General features: G+C 21.9%; 2 protein-coding genes across 2 annotated transcripts; both read left to right on the top strand.

The window, feature by feature from the left end:
• The first annotated feature begins 388 nt into the window (after positions 1–388).
• Positions 389–2029, top strand: LOC128964638 (uncharacterized). Its single transcript, XM_054311269.1, has 4 exons — positions 389–595; positions 808–1154; positions 1447–1557; positions 1651–2029. Exons 1-4 carry the CDS (start codon positions 472–474, stop codon positions 1999–2001), a joined length of 933 nt encoding a protein of 310 aa, XP_054167244.1. The 5' UTR covers positions 389–471; the 3' UTR covers positions 2002–2029.
• Positions 2030–4014: 1985 nt separating this feature from the next.
• Positions 4015–21025, top strand: LOC128964766 (beta-2 adrenergic receptor-like). Its single transcript, XM_054311403.1, has 6 exons — positions 4015–4331; positions 4562–4732; positions 19347–19536; positions 19630–19937; positions 20356–20457; positions 20680–21025. Exons 1-6 carry the CDS (start codon positions 4015–4017, stop codon positions 21023–21025), a joined length of 1434 nt encoding a protein of 477 aa, XP_054167378.1.
• The last annotated feature ends 1766 nt before the right edge of the window (positions 21026–22791 follow it).

Genomic DNA, 22791 nt, shown 5'->3' with positions numbered 1-22791 from the left:
TTATTATATTTACCGGTAGTATAAAACTGGTTGTTTGAGGGTAACATTAGTTAGAGCGCAATGCGTACGTGTCATGGCATCGGTGTAACTCCCGGTTCGCCACTAATCTCCTCCCTAAAGCCCCCACTTCTTTTGCCGGGGATTTTTGAAGTATTTAAAGTATTTTTAACTAAAGTAATACCAGTATTTGCTTTTATTATCACAGATATATAGAAACAGTGAGAGAGAAAGTGAGCACTAATCAGGTATAAGTCAGGTGCCAATACTTGTAGCACATTATCACATGCACTGTGTCGTGAAAAAGTCCAATTTGAGTACAAGTTATGTCATCACACTATATAAAACAAAAAAGTGTTTACAATTATATATTTTGTTATTCTTATAAATATTTTTGTTACAATTAAATTGATGAAACAAATGATAAATTAATACCTAATCTGTATATAAATCTGATGTAATAATTGATACAAAATGATGAACATGTGTTATGCGTCGAAATTCATTCAAATGCAAGCATTCATATACCGCACAATCGTTAAGTGTCATCAAATCCTCATCACTAGTCATATCACTTGTCCTTTCCATCAAATGTCAAGTATGTCATCACTTGTTTTATATATAATTATATTATGCTATAAATCTTGTTAAACAACTTTTAAGATGTAATTTTGTTTGTATTAAACAATATTATATTACATGTTAAAAGTCTAAAAATTTTATATATTTTAATATTTATTATTTAAAAAATAAATTATAATAAATTAAATTTATAGCAAAATAACTTATATTTTTGAATTTAATTTACAGAGTTTGATGTTTTAAGACATTCTCAACACAACCAACAGTTGGTTTTACTCTTAACACTATTAATAGTATTTTTCTCATCGATAAACATTTCAATGGCATCTCCTATAAGAAGTGACTCTCAATCAGTGAACAGTCCTCCGCAACAGTCATCGTCATTAACATCTCATAAACTATCATTAAGTTTATCACCAAAATGGGTAAAACCGTGTCGACTGCCGACACATCCTATAAATCCTGACAAAGACTTTGCTGGTGCGCCTCCGGTTCCCGTCAAAGAACTATTACGTAATGTCATGAGTAGAGCCAAAGTTGCCAGAAATCATGGCCAACAAGTCAAAGAAATTTTTGTAAGTTTCATATTATTTGTTTTTTCAATTATCTTACATTATATATAATTTAATAAATAAAATATGCACTTTTGTATGCAGTAGTGAATTGCTTTTATTATATTTTTTTTGCTATAATTAATTTTCATTATAAAAATATTAATAAAAATTGTAAGACTAATTTTAAACTACTTTTATCTTATTATTGAATTTATTTCAAATAATAATTTTAATAAATTTTAATACAACTATCACTTATTTATTGAAAATAATATTTAATTTACAATTATTTTTATATTTATTACAATTAAAGCTCAATAAGACATTTCCTGACTCTGAGTTTGAAGAAGGGGTCAAAACGTATCGTCAGGAATGGCTGCCAGAAATTCCGGTCACTTCTGAACAAGTGTTTCAACAAATGACTGTAAGCACACATATATTTGATTAGCTAACTGAGCAACAAATCAAACAAATAAAAAAAATTGAATTTATATGATTTTGAATGATTACATTATAGTTGGACGAGTCGTTTATTAAAGCATATCAGTTCGTTCAGTATTTTGCCATTGGTTTGGAACAAGTGATGTTGGATGAGGTCATCAAAAACAATGTGGTCAACGAATTCAAAGATAATTTATTTCAATTGTTATGTGAAATACAACTGGGAATGTATATTAAGAATATACAGCCAAACACTGATATCTTGAGGAACGTTATGTCTCATCAGTATCGGGATGTCAATGAAGTATCACTTCGTAATTTGAGAGATTACCTATTACTAAGAGATTATATCTCTGCCACCAATTTTATTGCACAATTATTTGCACATTTGCGGGATCACTACGAGGACGACCTCAACACTGATTAGACATAAGAACCCCGTTATCTAAAATCAAGTCGACTTAATATACGTTTAGATTTAATATAAGTTAATAAGAGGACACTTCAAATGTCTTTTTAATCAAGTTTTATTAATACTTTTAATTTTTATATTTTGATATAATTTATAATAACAATTATTGAAGACTTATTGTAAATCATTAATTTTATTACAAAAGCTGTGATCTCTTATTTTCATAATTTATTTTTAATTTATTAAATTAAAAAAGCATTTACTTCATAATTATACAAATATAATAGATAATATTTATATATATCATATCAAATTTCATATAATGAATTCAATAAATATATTAAACTAATAACTTATTAATCAAATAAAACGAAATTAAAAAAATATAGGTTGTATTAACATAATTGTTATTAATAATACATCGTATCTATGAATTAATTGATTTAAAAATTGTTTCGGATGTTTGGTTTGTTATAAAACAAGTCATTCATAAAAATACTTGAGAGTACAGTACAGTAACAATAATACTATAGTAAGATGTAATACAATATAAGGTATGTAGTATTTAGCAATTTTCAAATATTGACCGCACTATTCAACTAATGAGAAAAACATATACTGTAATGAAAATAGTAGGCTATATCTCATGTGTACACCGGTGTTGACTTTCAAATTGACACTTAAATTATGATAGGTTTGATTGATATTTCAAATATGTGTAGAAAGTGCCGACACCAATGCATACATGTGCCGAAAAATTTTGGAATTTAACCCTTTAGGGGACTTTTGCTAATAATGTTTGTCTATTTATAGCCCACACATTATATTCTGGGAACAGACTATTTTGGCAAAAGCCTAGTTTGACACTACAATGTGGGTCATTATGAGTGCCAGTAAAAGCAAATCTATTAAAAGACAGACCCTATTGTCATAAGGCACTCAATTGTGCATTAAAGTCAAGTTTTTCAATAGACTATTTCAAAATAACGTTTTCAAAACTTTTTTGATGTATTGTTTATGTGCTTTTTCTCTGTGACTAATATTTTATCATTTGTTCACAAATATCTATTATATCTGCTGTAGTATTATAATAGGAATGTTGATTAAGTTATAAAACCAACTAAAATAAATTTTACGCCAAAAAAGAGTGAAACGCCTCTTTCCATTGTTTGGCAAAACAAACTAATGATGAAATCTTACATTGAATTTATTATAAATTTCATGCAAAAAATATTAGTTGTATATAAATATTATATATAAATATAATATATCTATGAATTAATTGCTTGGATGTATAGCCAAAATCATAATTCAAAAGAAAGAAAGAAAAAGTTTTTAGTGTAATGTTTAAAAATCATTACAAAAATCCAATCATTTAATTCATTGTTTTAACATTAGGGGGTATCCTATGCTCAGTCATGACATCACTTAATAAACTGTCAGATTCTGTGAGATTCAAGCGCTTAGATACCAGAATACTGTGCCATAGAATTCCTATATTCTAATAGAAAGAATGGTTAGATAGAGTGTATGTGTCTGTGCATCAAAACATATATAACTCTGTCTGTAATATACTGTAATCAACTCATTTGACAAACAGATTTCGGTTGTATAGCAAAAGTTGTCTTGAATTTTGCCGACACATCAGTGTGTGAATGAGTTTTATTGCTTAGAAGAGTGTTATAAAAAAAGAAAGTTCAGTAATAAAGTAAATAATACTTAAATAAATTAGGAAACAGTTGTTTTAGGAATAGTTGAAGTGATCCTAAAGTGTTCATCGATGTTCACTCCGATCCCTAAGTCCGATGTGGCACTCGTTAGATCCGTTTCTCCTATTTTTTTATAATATGTTTTTTTCAAACAGGAAAAAGTTTTTATCAGTAAAACATCGCATAATATTTACGAATCATTGTTAATATACTGTTTTTTGTATATATCTATACATTTGTGTATTTTATAGATATAAATATCGATGAATAATATCTGAGTTTATTGTGAGACATGCAATCACTTTTTGTAGACTTAACAATGAATAGTGAATTGATTACACAAAATGATTTGATTAATGATAACAACGATTCAATTTTCTATGAGTTTGATAACAGCTTAGATAAAACCAACTCAATTAATGCGGATCACATTCACTACCATAACTGGTTCAATAGGATCTTTGATAGGGAGCACCTACTAGAAGATGTGTCCACATATGAGATAGTGTTTCGCTCGTTTGGAGCACTGCTTTGTATTTTAATTATCATAACGACAATTGTTGGTAATGTTCTTGTCATTGTTGTGGTCACAAAGTTTCATCGCATGAGAACAGTTACCAATATATTATTGGCCAGGTATGTCATATATCTTATATACATTTATTAGAAATTGTTATATACCATAAGATTACAAAATTTTTAGATATAAATAAGTAATTGACATATATTAAAATAAGTAAATTTTAGCTCACAATCTAGTTTTTCATTAATCAATATTGTTTTTCAAAATATTGTATTATTTAGAGTTATAAGAGTATTAATTAAGTTATTAATTTCCATAATAAATATGTTAATTTTTATCATAGTTTGGCGTTTAGTGATATAACAGTGGCGTGTCTTGTAATGCCATTTACCATTATATATGATTTCATACGGTTCTGGCCCTGGGGTACCATTGCTTGTCATTTCTGGATATCCTGTGATGTTATGTGCTGTACGGCCAGTATATTACATCTTTGCTGTGTCGCTATTGATAGGTTTGTTAATCAAATATATACAAACATTATTATCATTAATATTAGGTCATACAGTACTTACTTATTACTGTATTATTATTAGTAGTAGTTATGTAAAAACTTAATCTCATTTTTATATAATAATATTATACAATGTATATCATAATTATTTAGCAATATTATACCCATAGATATTGTATACTATATATATATTATTAACTATAATAATTTATAGTTTTCAAACTGTTACTAAAATTAACAAAACATATCTCTAAAGAGTATTTAATTTTTCAAATAAAAATTAATATTTTTATTTAATAGTTATGATGTGTTTAATGATCCAATTTGGTGTTAACAGACATTTGGAAATATAATAAATCTTTATGTTGTTTGTAACAAACTATTATTTGATTGTCTTATCGTTTATCACTTATCATTTATTATTGTTGGAAATAATTTTATTTTATCTATTATTGAGAACAAGATTTATATTTTTCAAATCAAATTTATCAATATATCAAATAAAAAAATAGTTTATAACTACAGCTCAACTGACAAATAAATTCACAGTTTAAGTGCCATTAATTGTTTCTAATCTATTTTTTTGTTAGTTTGATAGTAAAGCAAATATATAATAGTCTTCCCATAAATAGTCTTAAAAATACTTTAATTTATTTAATTTCAATTGTTAACATTACATAAAATTATAGTTTAAAATTATAACTAGTATATAAATCTAATATTATTAATTTATAAAAAAAATCGTGAAATGTTTATAAAATAAAAATTACTATTTTTTATTTTTAAAGTTATTTATTATTGTACTTAATTTATTTAATTTGTAAAATGTTTTTAAAATTCATTAGAATTAATGAGTAAACTTTATTTTTAATAATAAATATTTTTGTGTAACACTTTGACAATTAACATTCAATGTATTGTTTATGTCATAACATTAGCTCAGTTGTCATTGAGTTAATTTTGCTAATTAAACATTTAATTCATTTGGTAATAATTAAAATAGATTGAATACATTGAAAACATTGAACGTGTTTGTTAATTAACACATACACCAGATTACTAATGAATAACTTATGTATTAATTTACTCTACTTATATAACTATTAATAGATATTTTTTATTATTATAATTTAAATTTTTGTTAAATAAAATTAATATATATAAATGTAGATACAATAATACTACTGTAGTAAACTGTTCTATAAATGTCTACTATAAATATATTATATTTGATTATAATTTGCGATTTTACAAATTAAAAGGTAAGTTAAATAATACATTGTTATAATAAATTGAGATGTTAATTGATTAGGCAACTGTATAGTACCATACATTTAGTTATTGATATTGATGTATCATATGTACTGTAGATATTATATTATATTATAGTAAATCACTGTAAATAATCATACTATAAATTAGTTTTTTTCTGATATTCAATTATTATTGATTTGCAAATATTTATATTTTTAAATTTATCTTAACGTATCTCAATATTACATAAACGTGAAATATATACTGTAACTATTTGATGATATCTATAATTATTATTTATCAATTGTTTTTCATTTAAAAAATTAACAAATCATAACAAAATAGTGTAAACTAAATAATTAAAAATTACATACATTTACATTTAGAGTACATTAATTATTTAAACATGGTAATTAGTATAATTATTTTCAATAATTTATTTTTGATAAAATTATTATAATTTTACATTAAAAAGAATGAGTTATAATCTAAATTTTCAAATTTTCAATAATAAAATTATATAATTAATATTTAAAATAATTTACTAATAAATTAAAAGATTTAAGTAAACACTGATTTTATGTATAATATTTTATTTTATCTTTTGCTTATAATATGAAATTTTTATATACTCTTATACTGAATTGTGTATTAAATATTTATTATATAAAAAATAAAAGCAATATTTTTAAAAATATGTTTTCAAATTTGCACATCAAGTAAACTTCTATAGTGTAATAATATTTATAGGACTGATATTACAGGTAATGTTTTTTAAATAGTGTAAAGTAAGGCTCAATTCTCTTTATGTAATAATAATAATAAATCGATGTTTTAGTGGATTAAAAATTGAAACAAATACTATATATGATGTACAGTATATTAAAATAAAATAAAACAGTGTTTTTGTTGAATTAATGAATTAATATTCTCACATTTATTATATATACATATTCACAAATATTAGTATATTTCTATCAATATATTATATAATAAAATTTTGAACTTATATTTTTACATTAAACTATTAAATAAATATTAGTTATATATATTATAATATTTATACTTTATTTACTACTACTAGTTCTTCTATTTGTTTTTCATATAAATATAATGTAATTTAAATAACAAGTATTTTGTATTATTGATATACTATATCAGCATTTTTATTAAATTATAAAAATAATAAGTAAAGCTGAGGCATATTTTTATGTAGATGTAAAGCATTACATTAAAGTTAGTTATACTGTATATTGTATATACAGTATGTATACAATGTATTTCTCACTGATTTAAAATTTGAAAACATTTTTACTGTTTATATGTTTTTAAATTTATTTTTTGAAAAATATGTTTTGATTTTCAGATTGTAAATATTATGATAATTTTTGTATTGGATTTTAATTTTTTTATCATATATTATTTATAATATAAAAATGTTGATTTGTTTTATAAACACAGTAAGTTTTTATTATACATTAGTATTTGTATAAATACATTTTTTATTGTGTATATTTAACCAATAGAAAAATAAAATATTAACATATACTGTATTTAGATATTAATTTCCTATATATTATATGAGAATTATTAGATAACTCCTACAAAACAGTTATTAAAAATCATGTTTGTTATTGTTATTGTTTTATCATTACGATGATTGTTATATTACAGTATATTTAATCACAGATTATTTATCTATTATAATAGTAGTCAAATATATAAATGTTTTAAATATTGCACAGCTTAAATAATTAATTAAAAATATTTTTATCAACAATGTATTTAATTTTAATTTTTTTAGTTAAATGTTTTTTAAAGCCATTTCAAAACAATTTAAAGATTTTTGCAAAAAAATAAATACAAATAATGTTGAAAAAAGATATTTACTTAATTTGGTTTTACAAAATAAACAAATCTATTGAGATATGATAGAAGTATATATCATTTGTATTTCTATACTGAATATATAGACATACTGTATATATACTGAATGATATATACAGTATCTATTCTTATTTATCTTTTTTAAATATATATATACAATAATACCTGTATATACATTATACAGTCTATAATATATTATCAAATAACAAATCTATAGTATAACTATAGCAAACACACAGATTTGTTTTCCAGCATTTATAGCAATAATACAAATTAATTCTGTATTATGTATATATATATATACAGTAGAATATTTTTTTAAATAAGATAACTATAACAGTTTTATTTATAAAATATACCGTATAATTATAATAGTAACATCAATATAGATATAATAGATCGTTAAAATAAGTAAATCTATTTAAATTATATTTAATATTTGAAAATATTTATCATATATTAGAAACTATTATAATTTTAAAACACAAATTGGTCGACAAAATATAACATACAAAATATATAATGTATCATAAAGTTTATATTAATATTAATGGTATGTTTATTAATCAAGTAATGTTATACGAAATTTTACTACTAATTACTATTAAAATTAAAATAAATTTTATTTTTTAAAATCATTGTGCTATTAACATATTAAACACTTTATTTATTCAATATATGATATTACATATTTTCTAAAATAAAATATCTAATTTGAAATTTATTTCATTTACAGATTGTTTGATATATTATTTTTTTAATTGGTATCTTTTGATTCTCTATAAACACAAAATTTAGTAAAAATTGATTATTTGTATTCAAATTTTAGCTTAAATATCGTAAACATGAAAATAGTATCGTTAAAAATAATTGCAATTTTATGCATCACATACTAATGATATGAAAAATACTATTATACAGTATATAAATATTATTATTATTCTATGATATTAATATTTACTAATGTATAATAATATATTTATTTATAAGTACTATTTTATGCTTCAAAAACATTAAAACTACAATTTTGTTATCAATTTATACAAAATATAAAAAGTTTTCACGTTATTAGCAATAATAGAGTTTACAAAAACAGAAATTTGTAAAATAATTTAATTATAAATAAAATTTTAAAAAATTTATATTGATATTAATATAAATTTATTAATTATATATATATAGGAATATTAATTGTATAGTAGTGTAGTGTATATTATGAATCAATAATTAAATAAAATACCTGTATATGCGAATATTTATAGAATAATATATTAATAAATTTTAAAAACAAAAATAAAAAAATTTAATTAAATTTTAATTTGTTTCCGCAAAATATTTTGTTTAAATTATTTATGAATTTTCTTTAATTGTTTGATCATAAAATTAAGTCATTTTATTAAGTAACAGTAAAAACTAAATGGCCAAAATTTGTTTTAACACAATATAAAACAATACATCACAATATTATTCATTTAATATTTTGACAAACCTTTCTATAGAAATTTTCTAGAATTTTTCTTAGGGAAATATATATTTGCCTATATCTAACTACTGTATAAAATAAAGTACTTTATTTAAATTAATAAATTTCTAGTCTGCATTATTATAATATCTTAATTGTTGTAATACTAAATACTAAATACTATAGTACTAAGTACTAAATACTTCCCCATAGTTTATAAATTTATTTTAATTATTTTCTTAAATAATTATATATGTTTATAAAAATTAATGTAAATAATGTAAATTTGGTATAAATTATAATTTTAAAACAATTGACATAATTATGATTAAATAAGTACACTCAATAACTATATATATACATATAACGTATACTAATACAGTATAGTAGTGTTATTATATAAACAATTGTAATGTAGAAACAACACTGTAATTAAATTATCAATAAAATACAGTATTTTATTTAATGTTAAAATCAAAGACAACTTATGGGAAAATCCAAGTGAATGTCGATTGTTTAAACTCAAGGAAAAACTTAAGCCTATATTTGTATTATAAAAAAGGTTTTATTACACAACTAATTAATTTTTATGTAAATTACAAAAATTGTTGATTTAGACGGAAAAATACTAAAAAATTGTCTAAAAGTTTTAATCTTTTATTTTAACGACACCTAATGTGTAATATTATCGGTATATGAGTTATATTATTATATATAATATGATTACACACTGTTACACTTTATATACAGTACTAAACATTTTATAGTTGTATATAAATTTAATTTCACATTTACTAAATCATGCTTGTAAATTTATATATAAAATTTTATTTTAATCACATTTTATCTTACATTATAATGACATCAAATACGATATTTACGGAAACTTGATAACAACCAGTGATATTGAAAAATGAATGAAACGAATAATAAATGATCTTTTTTTGGACATTGCTTTGAAAAATCTTTTATGAAGTGTTGAACACAATAATAGACTAACATTTAATCTGTTATAAGTTTGTATTTAAAATGAGTGATGCATTCAAAGAGAAAATTGTTAAATTTTACTCAAATAAAAAGTCATATATAATATTTTGGTCACAAAAACAAATGATAAACGTTTAAATCGTTGTTCAGATACAATGCTATGTCTGTGATGACAAATCTTTAAATTTTAAGACAGAAAATAAGTAATCAATAAAAAGCAAAATACGGCATAACGTATGTGATATGGCTCTTAACATTAGTCTACTTAACGGTTGTCAATTGATTGCCTAAATATATGATGGCATAGTATATACTGTATAAAAAATCAATTGGTTTCACTGGATTAGTCTTTATATATCTAATCACATAGAAAAAAGTTGTGTCGATATCAGTAAATAAGGTCAATAAAAATAGTATAATATTACAATATTATTTTTTGTTAATATATAGTATTTTCAATTGCCATATACCTTACGGTAATAATAGTAAAATGTAAAGTATAGAATATTACTATAATAAATTGAAAGTATTTTTATGCCATTATTAATACAGTATAAACCAATTGAAAATCATAGAAAGCATTTACAGACAAACTACACTTAAATTTATATATTAATTAATAGTTTAATATTCTTTGATTTTCATTACATTTAATTATTCAATACAATATTCAATATAACTATCGAATATGAATTGCAATTATTTGTTAATATTTGTGAAAAAATATTATTTTAATAAGATTTTGAATTGTTTTTACAATATCGATATGGTGTGGTTGAAAACGCACACAAATCAGTACAAAGTAGAATAACTAACAATAGATTAATAATGATTTTAAAAATTTGATAAATAATCAACAATAAAAAAGTACCATGGACTAACTATAACATTTGACATTTTAATGTTGGTTATAATTTTTAGTCTTAAAGATTTAATTTAGTAAAATTAAGATTATTGTAATTACAATTGTTATGTAATAGTGTTGTATAAATACATAGAGTTTTGTACGTAAAATTACAATAATCAAAAAAATTATATTTCTATATAAAACCAGTGAGAATGCTATATATGATTACCAGAAACAAACTTTGAAGACATAAATTAGTTTTTATAGTCATTATTAGTGTCTTGATTTCCAACTAAAAAAATTATTTTGTCGGTTTAACGCTTATAACTGGGACTTAGTATGTCCACCGAACTTGACCAGTGGACGCTATTTCCGAAATTTTATTATAACTATAAATAACTATTTGTTAGGTTGGCAACTATAAAAACTTATAAATAACTATTTCATTTATTTTGAAAAATATAAGCATTAAATTGTAAAATATTGCTCAAATATATGTAAAAACAAAAAGTAATAGTTATATAAATTATATAAAATGTGTAAACTGTTATCAACTCATATTACTTTTTTAACAATAGAAATATTTAGTTTATTTATATAAATCATTTTTGTAAATATGCTGAAAACAAGTAAATTATATATCAGTTGAAATATTTATAAGAAAATAAATAACTATTTCAATAACTATTTGGCTTTTTTGGCAATTATATACAACTATTTAATACAGTTTAAATAACTATTTTAACAACTATTTGACGTTTTTTAGCAACTATTATAACAACTATTTAATAGAGTATAAAAATCAATACACTAGTCATTATATTCAATAGTCTGTAAGAATCATTATAAATAAAATATTCATTGTTTAAGTATTATAATATTATACCCAAAGTAATCATTGATAAAATAAGTTAGTTATTATGAGTTATTATATTTATATTAGACTATACATAATTATTTATAATTTCACTCAAAATTTTTAAAAATAACTGTATAACTGTCGGCCATTTTGACTATTTTAATAGCAGATATACATATACATAGCATATATCACACAAGAATTCAAAATTAATAGCATATGTCAAGAAAACACGTTTTAATAGCTACAGTATATTTTACAATTAATAATTAATTAAGTTATTTTATAACTATCAAAATGAGATATTATATAATTTATATGTTTCGATATAATATTTAGCAAAGTTAACAAAATTAGTTGAAAATAAATATCAATAGAACATAATTAATATTAATAAATCTTTAAAAATTTATTATAAATCGATTTGTCATTATAAAGTTGAATTTGTTGGACACAATTGATAACTGTAGGGATGATTATGATGTTTATATCATCACAAGTCAATGATTTAGTTATCGTTAAATCTATGAATAAATCTTATAATAATTAACACATTCTGATAACAAATAAACAGTTATTACACAATAATAAAATATATTTAATAGAAGTTGTTTCTTACAATGCTATCTAGCATTATCAACTCGATTATTATTTTAAAATTTTAGTACAAAAATTATTTTTGTTTTATGTATAAATTAATGCTAATATTATACTTGTAAAAATACTCAGTATATCTCTATATACTGTATATACTGTATATTTTTTATATACTGTTTTAAAAGTATTATTTTTCAAACATATTATATCAATATTATCCTTACATAATTAAGTATTGAGATTTACTTAATAAAATTCCACTATTTATTTTAAATATTAAGATAATACTCATGTGTAATATAAAATAAATTTTTAAAAATTCATATATTATTCAGTGAGTAATATAAAATAAAATTGGAATAATTTAGATTCATATAACTCTTTATTATTATAATTATAATTTTGATATATAACATGATTTGAAAAATAGTAAAAATCTGATATTAATTTAATGAGATATTGAGATATTTCCTGATAAAACTTAATAAAAATGGTTACATTCCATTAATTTGGTCTAAATTTTTATAAATTAATGTTTGAATTTATTTAAGCGTAAAATTTGTAATCTATTTTCAGTGTTTTAAATCATTTAATTTTAAACTAAAACTTATATTAAAATATTTTTTCAACACATAAACGTATAAAATATAATGATTTATTTTTAATGAAGATTTGTCGGAAATAAGGCAATAAGTATAAAACAATGATATCAAAAGTTTGTCCAATAAATCAAAATTATATTAATATAATGACATTGTCAACATGCATTTAAATACATATAAATTTTTGCGTTTAACAAATACAATACATATATGTATTTAAGTACATATTTTTTATTTAATAAGCTTTTGTTATCCAAAGATTATTATAATATAATAAGAATTCAAAAGTTTTTTCAAATAACATAATAAGAAACTGTATATTACTGTATAGTTTTAAGATTTAAAAAAAATAATAAAAATTTTATTAGTATAGCAATTTTAAACACTGGCTACTTTAAAATGTTATAACAAAATTTCATAGGTTTCGCTATTAAATAACACTTGTATTTATTACTTTAATATTATAAAAGTTTATTGATTTTATTAGACATTCTTTTAATTTCAAACTGAAAAAATCAACAATCTTTATATATTTATATAAAACAGTTTTCTTAAAACTATATATAAAATAAATAGCAAAATATATACCGTATATAAACTATAGATTAACAATAAATAACAGTAAACATCATGATATGAGATAAGTTTATCTTGAGCTCTCTCTCTCTCTCTCTCTCTCTCTCTCTATGTAACTGACAGTATATTGAAAGTTTAAATCATTAAAAAAATAAAAGTTTCAAATTCTTGACTTTTTTGAAAACATGACACAAGAATTTTTGAGATATATTAGAAAAAACATAATTTGATTTTTAGTGTTATTAAAAACCCTATATTTTTACAATAGTTGACAAATTTTGAAATGTCTAGTTTTGACACATTTTTCAGATGTTTAATATATTTATTTGACAAATTTTATTTTAATTCAATTGTATGCTTAAATAAGACAAATAAATAACATTTTATTTTAATTATTTATTTAGAAAATATTATATGTAAATGTTATTGTGTTTGTACTTTAGTTAAATAGTAAAATTTACTACCTAAAAATATTTAAATAATATTTTAAATTAAATAAAAAATTAAAATAAATAAAAATTTAATAGTTGACTATTGATAGTAAATTAATTTTTAATACTATTTAAAAATCTATTGTTAATTTTATATATTTAGATTTAAGATGTGATTGTAAAAGAAATTTAATGTCAAAATATGTGAAACATTATATAATTAATAGTTTAGGATATCTTAGATATTTTTGACGCTAACTTGAATTATTAAGTTAACCACAAATATAATTTTTAAAATCATAAAATTCTAGAAATAATATAATATATTGTTTTATAAATAATTGAAATCTTAACAAAAATAAAATTATACAAAAATATTAGCAATCATTTACAGTATTAAATAAAAAAGTAAACACTATATTAAATAATTAAATAAACTTATTTCAATAAAATATAATTATAATAATATATTGTATTTATATAATTATTTATAAAATAGACATTTTTATTGATTGAATTAAATGATTTAGTGATGTCACTCATCAGTATAATCCCTGACAATCTATAAGCAATTTACTCACACTTTGCAAACAACAATAAATTTGTTGATGATATCAGTGTCCGTTTAACTGAACCAATCATTTATATATCAAAATCCTATGGATTTCTCATTCAATTTTTACACAACACTATTACTTAACGTATTGAATGCATTAAAAGACATTAATGTTTTCCTTTTCTAAGCAAAAACATTAGTTTAACTAATGTTTGAATATAAACTAATTTATAATAATTAATATATCAGGAATCATAATGTCTTATAAATGTCATGATATTAATAATATTTTCTTTTATGTCACACCACTGTTTAGATATTATTTTTATATTAAAAATAATTACAATATACTGTACTATTATAATGATATACACTAACATCTAATACTATCATCTAGTATTTCACGGTTAATATCTCGACAATTGTATTCTCAAATTTTCTGAAAACATAAAAACACTTATCAAAAAAAATTATCTTTAATAGTTTTTAATTTATATAATAATACACCAAAAATACATTATAATTACAATCACTAACATTGTCAATACTAATAAATAATATGTAATTTAATATGTACTGTAAATTATAATGAATAATATAATTTTTTATTATAATTTTTAATAGTATATAGTAATTATATTACTAGTAATAATAGCTTTAATAATATTATATATGTATACTAGAGATTAAAAATTATATAAGTATTTATACTGAATATAATATTGTATACTTTATTATTGTATTGTATTATAGGTATAGAAAGTGTTTTAATTGGGACTTTAACTTATTGAAGGACATATTAAGTAACAATTGAAAAAAAATTTCGTCAGTAATAACCACTCAATTGTATTATTACAAATCATTTCAATATATGCTATACCTTTAATTAAATTTTGTTAACACCAAACATTTATACCATTGATTAGTTAAAATTTATATAATTAAATAATCGTTATATTATAGTTAACTAAAGAAAATAATGTCTATTTATTAAATATTTGTTTGATTTAGATACTAGATAATAGATTTTCATTAATCATAATATTGTTATTAATGATTGATATCAATAGATAAAATATTTTATTTTACAATATATTGAATTTCAAAGATAAAGCTTTTCATGTATGAATCATTAAAATTATTATTACATTATTTGTTATTTTGTTTATTAAAAAATTTCAAATAAATAAAAATAAAATTTTAAAAATAACTATCTTCAAGACATTGTGTTAATAATAAAAATAAATCAGTAAAAAATGTTGAACATCTATTAATTCACAAAATGTTAGACAATTACAATACAATATTTCTAATCAAAAGTTATTAAAATTTGTATAATGATGTAATATAAGTTATATTATTATAATATGCTGTATTTACTTTATCTATTCAATATTAGATATATTATTACTAAACATATCGTATGAACAAAATATTTTGTATATAAACATCACTATATGGCAATTGTGTCATAAAATATAGACATTAAATATACTTTATTATCAAAAAATTCTCGAGGGTTAAATATTTAAAAATTTGATATTAAATATTGAAATATTTTGCAATTTTAATAACAATAATAACTTTTTAAAAATATATTCATGTATTAAAATTTGTAAGAATCTAATGATAATTTTTTTATATTGTATAAAAATTAAATATAATAAATTAATATAGCTTTTTATCTAATATAATAAAATAAATGTCAACCTTGAAATTTAAAAATGCAATCTTTATAAATTAAATATATAATTTTTGTAATTACAATGTAATTTAATTTAAGTCTAAAATAGACTTTTTATTACAATATTTAAAATACAATAAAAATAAGAAAAATTTTCATTCATTTTTATTTTATAAAAATATTAATATTTTTATTGACTATATTTATATTTTACTATTTTGCTATTAATGTTTAATCTATTTTTTTAAAAACAATTCACTGATGTGATAATTCAATATTTAAACAGTTTTAATAACATTTTTAACTTTCAATATAAACTCTAATATGTTATACTAATGTTGGCTTATAATCGGAAATCTATTTCCTATTTTGTTAGAAATTTTCAATTAAACTCTAATATTATCGACAAAATGCAAACTAACATTAAATCAGTAAATTTTCAGATTTATATCTGTTAACAATGATTTTTTACTATTATTCATTTATATTATCATTAGTTTACTAATATCATTGTTAAAAATGTTTGTTGTTGATAACTAACATTATATTTTTATCAATAAAATATTAGTTCATTTTCAATATTTCAAAATAGTTAACTTTTTGTAATGTAACGTATTTTCATTTTTCATTTATTTGCTAAATCTAAGCAAAATTATAATTTGATTAATTAAATAAAAAATATTGATTGAAGTAATAAATATTTATCATAAATATACAATAGTACTAAATTTTTATCTAAAAATACAAAATCAAACAAAAATATATATATATATATTTACTTAGATAATTAATTATTTTTGTTATAATTAAATATTAAAGAGAAAGCATTATAATATTGAGAAAGAGAGCTTTGATAAAAAATAATAATATTTTATAGCGACAACTAAGCAAATAAAACTATCACATAAAAAGTATTTGTTTAATATTTTTAATGAATATCTTTGCTATTATATAATAAGATATGATTATACATTAAATTTTTAAATTTATGTATAAAGAATATTTATTTTAAATCAAACAAACTATAGATATATTATATATGAAAAGTAATTTTTATATAAAATCAGTTGAAAAAAGTAAGACTAGCATTGCCAGACGAAATCGTCAATAACTTTAAGTTTTGTTTAAATATATTTGCAAATGTTTCAGATGGTTTGAATGGGTTAAATAACTTATATGATGAACATTATGGGCCAAATACTAATCAACATATTCACAATTATTATATAATTATACATATCATACACATACACACATACACACATACACACATACACACATACACACATACACACATACACACATACACACATACACACATACACACATACACACATACACACATACACACATACACACATACACACATACACACATACACACATACACACATACACACATACACACATACACACATACACACATACACACATACACACATACACACATACACACATACACACATACACACATACACACATACACACATACACACATACACACATACACACATACACACATACACACATACACACATACACACATACACACATACACACATACACACATACACACATACACACATACACACATACATACACACATACACACATACACACACACATACACACATACACACATACACACATACACACATACACACATACACACATACACACATACACACATACACACATACACACATACACACATACACACATACACACATACACACATACACACACATACACACATACACACATACACACATACACACATACACACATACACACATACACACATACACACATACACACATACACACATACACACATACACACATACACACATACACACATACACACATACACACATACACACATACACACATACACACATACACACATACACACATACACACATACACACATACACACATACACACATACACACATACACACATACACACATACACACATACACACATACACACATACACACATACACACATACACACATACACACATACACACATACACACATACACACATACACACATACACACATACACACATACACACATACACACATACACACATACACACATACACACATACACACATACACACATACACACATACACACATACACACATACACACATACACACATACACACATACACACATACACACATACGTATTTATAACGATATTTTAAAAAAAAAATCAAAATTTGATGTTATATTTAATATTATCAAAACTACATATGTTGTATAATACTAGTGAAATGATTGTCTAATAGATTGGTTTATATAGTAATTGACATACAGTTTATGTTATAATTTATTAACTAAAATCATATACTGTATTTACTTTTATATTTATTAATTTATTACAGTATTTTAAATTTATTCACACAGAAATTAATATGCTTCAAGTTATAAACATTTTATTTAAAATTAATTATTATATTTAAGAGTTTAATCGTTAAATTGTGTGGAAAATTTGATTTAATTGAAGTGAGAGAATCTACACAGAGATTACATATGTTATGTTAATTGTAATTTAAGTGTTACCTAAGGCATAGTATATATTTTTTACATTAAATATAAAATTATGAATAAATTAGAAATAATTTTATGTAAAAGTTATTTTTATACTATTGTTGAATATACTGTATATTTTATCAAACTTAGAAATTATTTATTTAATATATGAATAATTTTGATATTTCATATTTAGATAGTTTAATTTTAGTAAAAAAATTATTGATTTAATAAAATAAATTTCTATATTAATAAACTATAATTATTATACAGTATATAAATTTATACAAACAAAACAAACAAAATAATGAAAAAAACTTTAATAGATTTTGGGCCATAACTCGTCCACTTCGATACCGGACATACATAAGCAAACGTCGACTATTTTGTTGTATATCAATCATCTGGTTTTGTTCAGCCGCTATATCATTCATCCCAATCTTCACGGGTTGGTATCACTCAGAAAAGATAACAAATATCTTCCTAATGACAGATGTTTCCGACTGTTCACTTAAGGTATGTTCTGTTAAAATATTTTTATAACTAAAAGTCAGTTTATAAACTAAACATATTTTAAACGACATTTTGTATAAAACAATTAAACGACAGGTGAACCGCGTGTATGCATTGGTGTCATCGTTAACCTCCTTTTATCTACCGCTTCCTATAATGTTTTACGTATATTTCCGTATTTTATTGGTGGCCGAGAAGCAGTCGCGTGAAATCAAACAATTGGAGCTTTCATTACAACAGAATGGCTTACTTTGTGAATCGGACGCCACTTCCGCCAACTCAGACACGTTTGACGCCAAACGACACGTCGAGCGTAGTCTTAGACGACGAACCAAACAATTAATCACTGATACGAAAGCCATCCGTACTCTCGGTATAGTTATGGGTGTATTCTGTCTTTGCTGGTATGTATCACTTGTATTCAAATTTATTGTTAGGTATTATTAATCATATATTTATTATCATTTATTATACAATATAATATTGATATTATTTAATATAAATATATAAAAATATATTCATTTATAATTTAAAGCTATTTAAGTGATATTTTTTCAATCTGAAAGAATTACGTTAAGTTAAGAGATTTATTTAATTTAATTTTATCATTATTTTGTATTTTTAAAACTTTTTATTATTTACCACAAAACTATCTAAAATAGCTTTAGATAATGTTTGGTTATTATATTAAAATTTAGTTAATAGTATATAATATTCACACAAAGTATAATAATAGACAATATATAGTATTATACATTATTATCTAATAAATTTAAATTTGGTAATAAAGTTAATGTGTTTATGTCTTATATTGTACAATAGGCTGCCATTCTTTATAATGTATGTAATATCAGCTTATTGTGTATATTGTGATATCAGTTATGAGACGCGAACTGGCATTACATGGTTGGGCTATATTAATAGGTATGTGCAAAACTAAAGACAGTTTTAAATTTTATTTTTTCATCCAAATGCTTATCCATTATTATTATTATTATTATTATTACATCATTACTACCGTCAACACTATAATTCCTTTATGATAGCTATTAATGTTTATTATTATTATTATTTTGTAAATAATATAAGTGTATAAAAAATAAGTAAAATAAATTGATATTTAATTTAAATTTTATTTTGCATCAGTGCTCTCAATCCAGCCATATATGCATATCTTAACAAAGAGTTTAAGACAGCTTTCAGACGGGTATTATGTTGTTTTCCGCGTATGGTATTTGAAGGGGACAGGGATGCAGTCATGGATGAGATATCAACAACCAGTCGATCTCTTCAACGAAATTTGGATCGATTGCACGTCAACTTTGATGTACCGCTATCTCCGGCACTTATGTCTCGTACGCCGAGTGCAACACCTGATACCACTCAATGGCCAATCATTGCAAACAATTCACTCAACATTTCATCGTCAGATCACAGCAGAAATCCGTCGATTAGTACACATTATGAGCGAAGAAATGATAGCAAAAAGTAAATATTACTCAACAAATACATTACTGTTTTAACTACAACTGCTTTTTTGGTCTTTCATTTGTGTGCCATATGTACTACCATTTGTTTAATTATTATATAACTAGAATAGTATTATATATAGTGTTATATAAAATTTTGTTGAGGAATCTGATTATAAATGCAATCGACTCTTCATTTATCAATACTATACTTGAATATTAAGATGTTGTACGAACCAGAAACTCAATTCTCGCCCAGTTATCAGTTAATATAAAATATATGTTTTATTATGATTTATCATACAATACAAAAAAATGTTTTATACTATACATTATACGGTCAAATTGAAGCATAATTTTTATATGAACTCAGGAATAATATAAATATATTCACAACATTGTATGGGAGATACCTTTTTAGGCAAAAATGTTAACCATGTGTTCAGTTATCATAAAGTTATTGTTTGTGATCTAATGTTCAAATACTTATAAAAATATATTCCAGTGTTAAATTAAATTTAAAATATTGTTAGAAAATTAAATGCCACTATAATATTGTTGTTATATAATTTACATTAGAATTTAATAGAATAAAATACCATATAAATACCACATATACTAAATTATATTTATTATAACTATGATAATATACTGTGTGTATGTGTGTGTGTGTGTGTGTGTATTGTTGAATAATATAAGTCTATTAAACATTTACTATATTATATATCTAAATATAAGAAATGATAAATTATATTAAATTATTTTTGCATTACAAAATAATACAAATAATCCAAACTGTTTGCTAATATATACTGTAAGCACATAACACATACTGTGATCTTTTAAAAATACTATTAGATTTTCGAAAAATAAAAACTTGAATATCAAGTAATTTTGTTGTGCCGTCACATTGACTAACAATATTGATCTCTTGTTATACAAATACTATATATAATATAGAGTACTTTAATATTATAAATAAATTTATAAGGTATAAGATATTATATAGTATATGTTTACTCAACTAAATTGCAATATATGTTATAATTAATATACAAAAAAAACATAAGAATTCATAATTTTTTATTGTTATTATAAAATCATGTTATATTTATTGATGTTTAAAATAAAATGAGCTCAAATATATGTCAATATATTTAATAAATATTTTAAATCCTTATTTTAAAGCAATATTTATTGTAATTAATATTTTTGAGAATAAATTCAATAAAATATTTTTATCCAATAATATTTTAATTATTTTATTTAACGAATTAACTCTAACTCTTTATACTAAGCCTACAAACTTTATAAGGCGTGGTTCACATATTACGTTCGCACTTTTTAAGAAATCTAGACCCCCTCCCTCCCCTATGTTCACAATTGTTCGCATGTAGTCATTTAAAAAAATTACGTTCGCATGTCCCTAACCGCTACCCCCCCCCACCACAAGAAATAAGATATTATCTAAATGCGAACGTTCTTAAAGTTTAGTTTCTACCCCTCCCCTACCCTCGTTCGCAAAAGTTCGCTTTGGCTAACCCCCCCCTCCCCTCAAGTGCGAACGTAATATGTGAACAACGCCTAACTCAATATAACTAAAATCAATGAAAGAGTAAACCAAAGTGTAGTTAGTGTTCATTGATGGACACATTGTAGTCAATTGGTTACTAATTAAAGAAATAGATAAAGATTACCAATAAGTTATTGAATAAAGATTCAGTTAATATAGTAGTCAACAAACATCAAGACCTGTCCTATTAAGTAGTCGTATAAATGAATCAATACG

The sequence above is a fragment of the Oppia nitens genome, unplaced genomic scaffold (assembly GCF_028296485.1).
Source record: "Oppia nitens isolate AA-2021 unplaced genomic scaffold, nextdenovo-longstitch-racon4-pilon3 scaffold9_pilon_pilon_pilon, whole genome shotgun sequence".
Taxonomy (NCBI): Eukaryota; Metazoa; Arthropoda; class Arachnida; order Sarcoptiformes; family Oppiidae; genus Oppia; species Oppia nitens.
The sequence above is the reverse complement of the archived record's forward strand: the minus strand, read 5'-3'. Positions and strand labels throughout refer to the sequence as shown.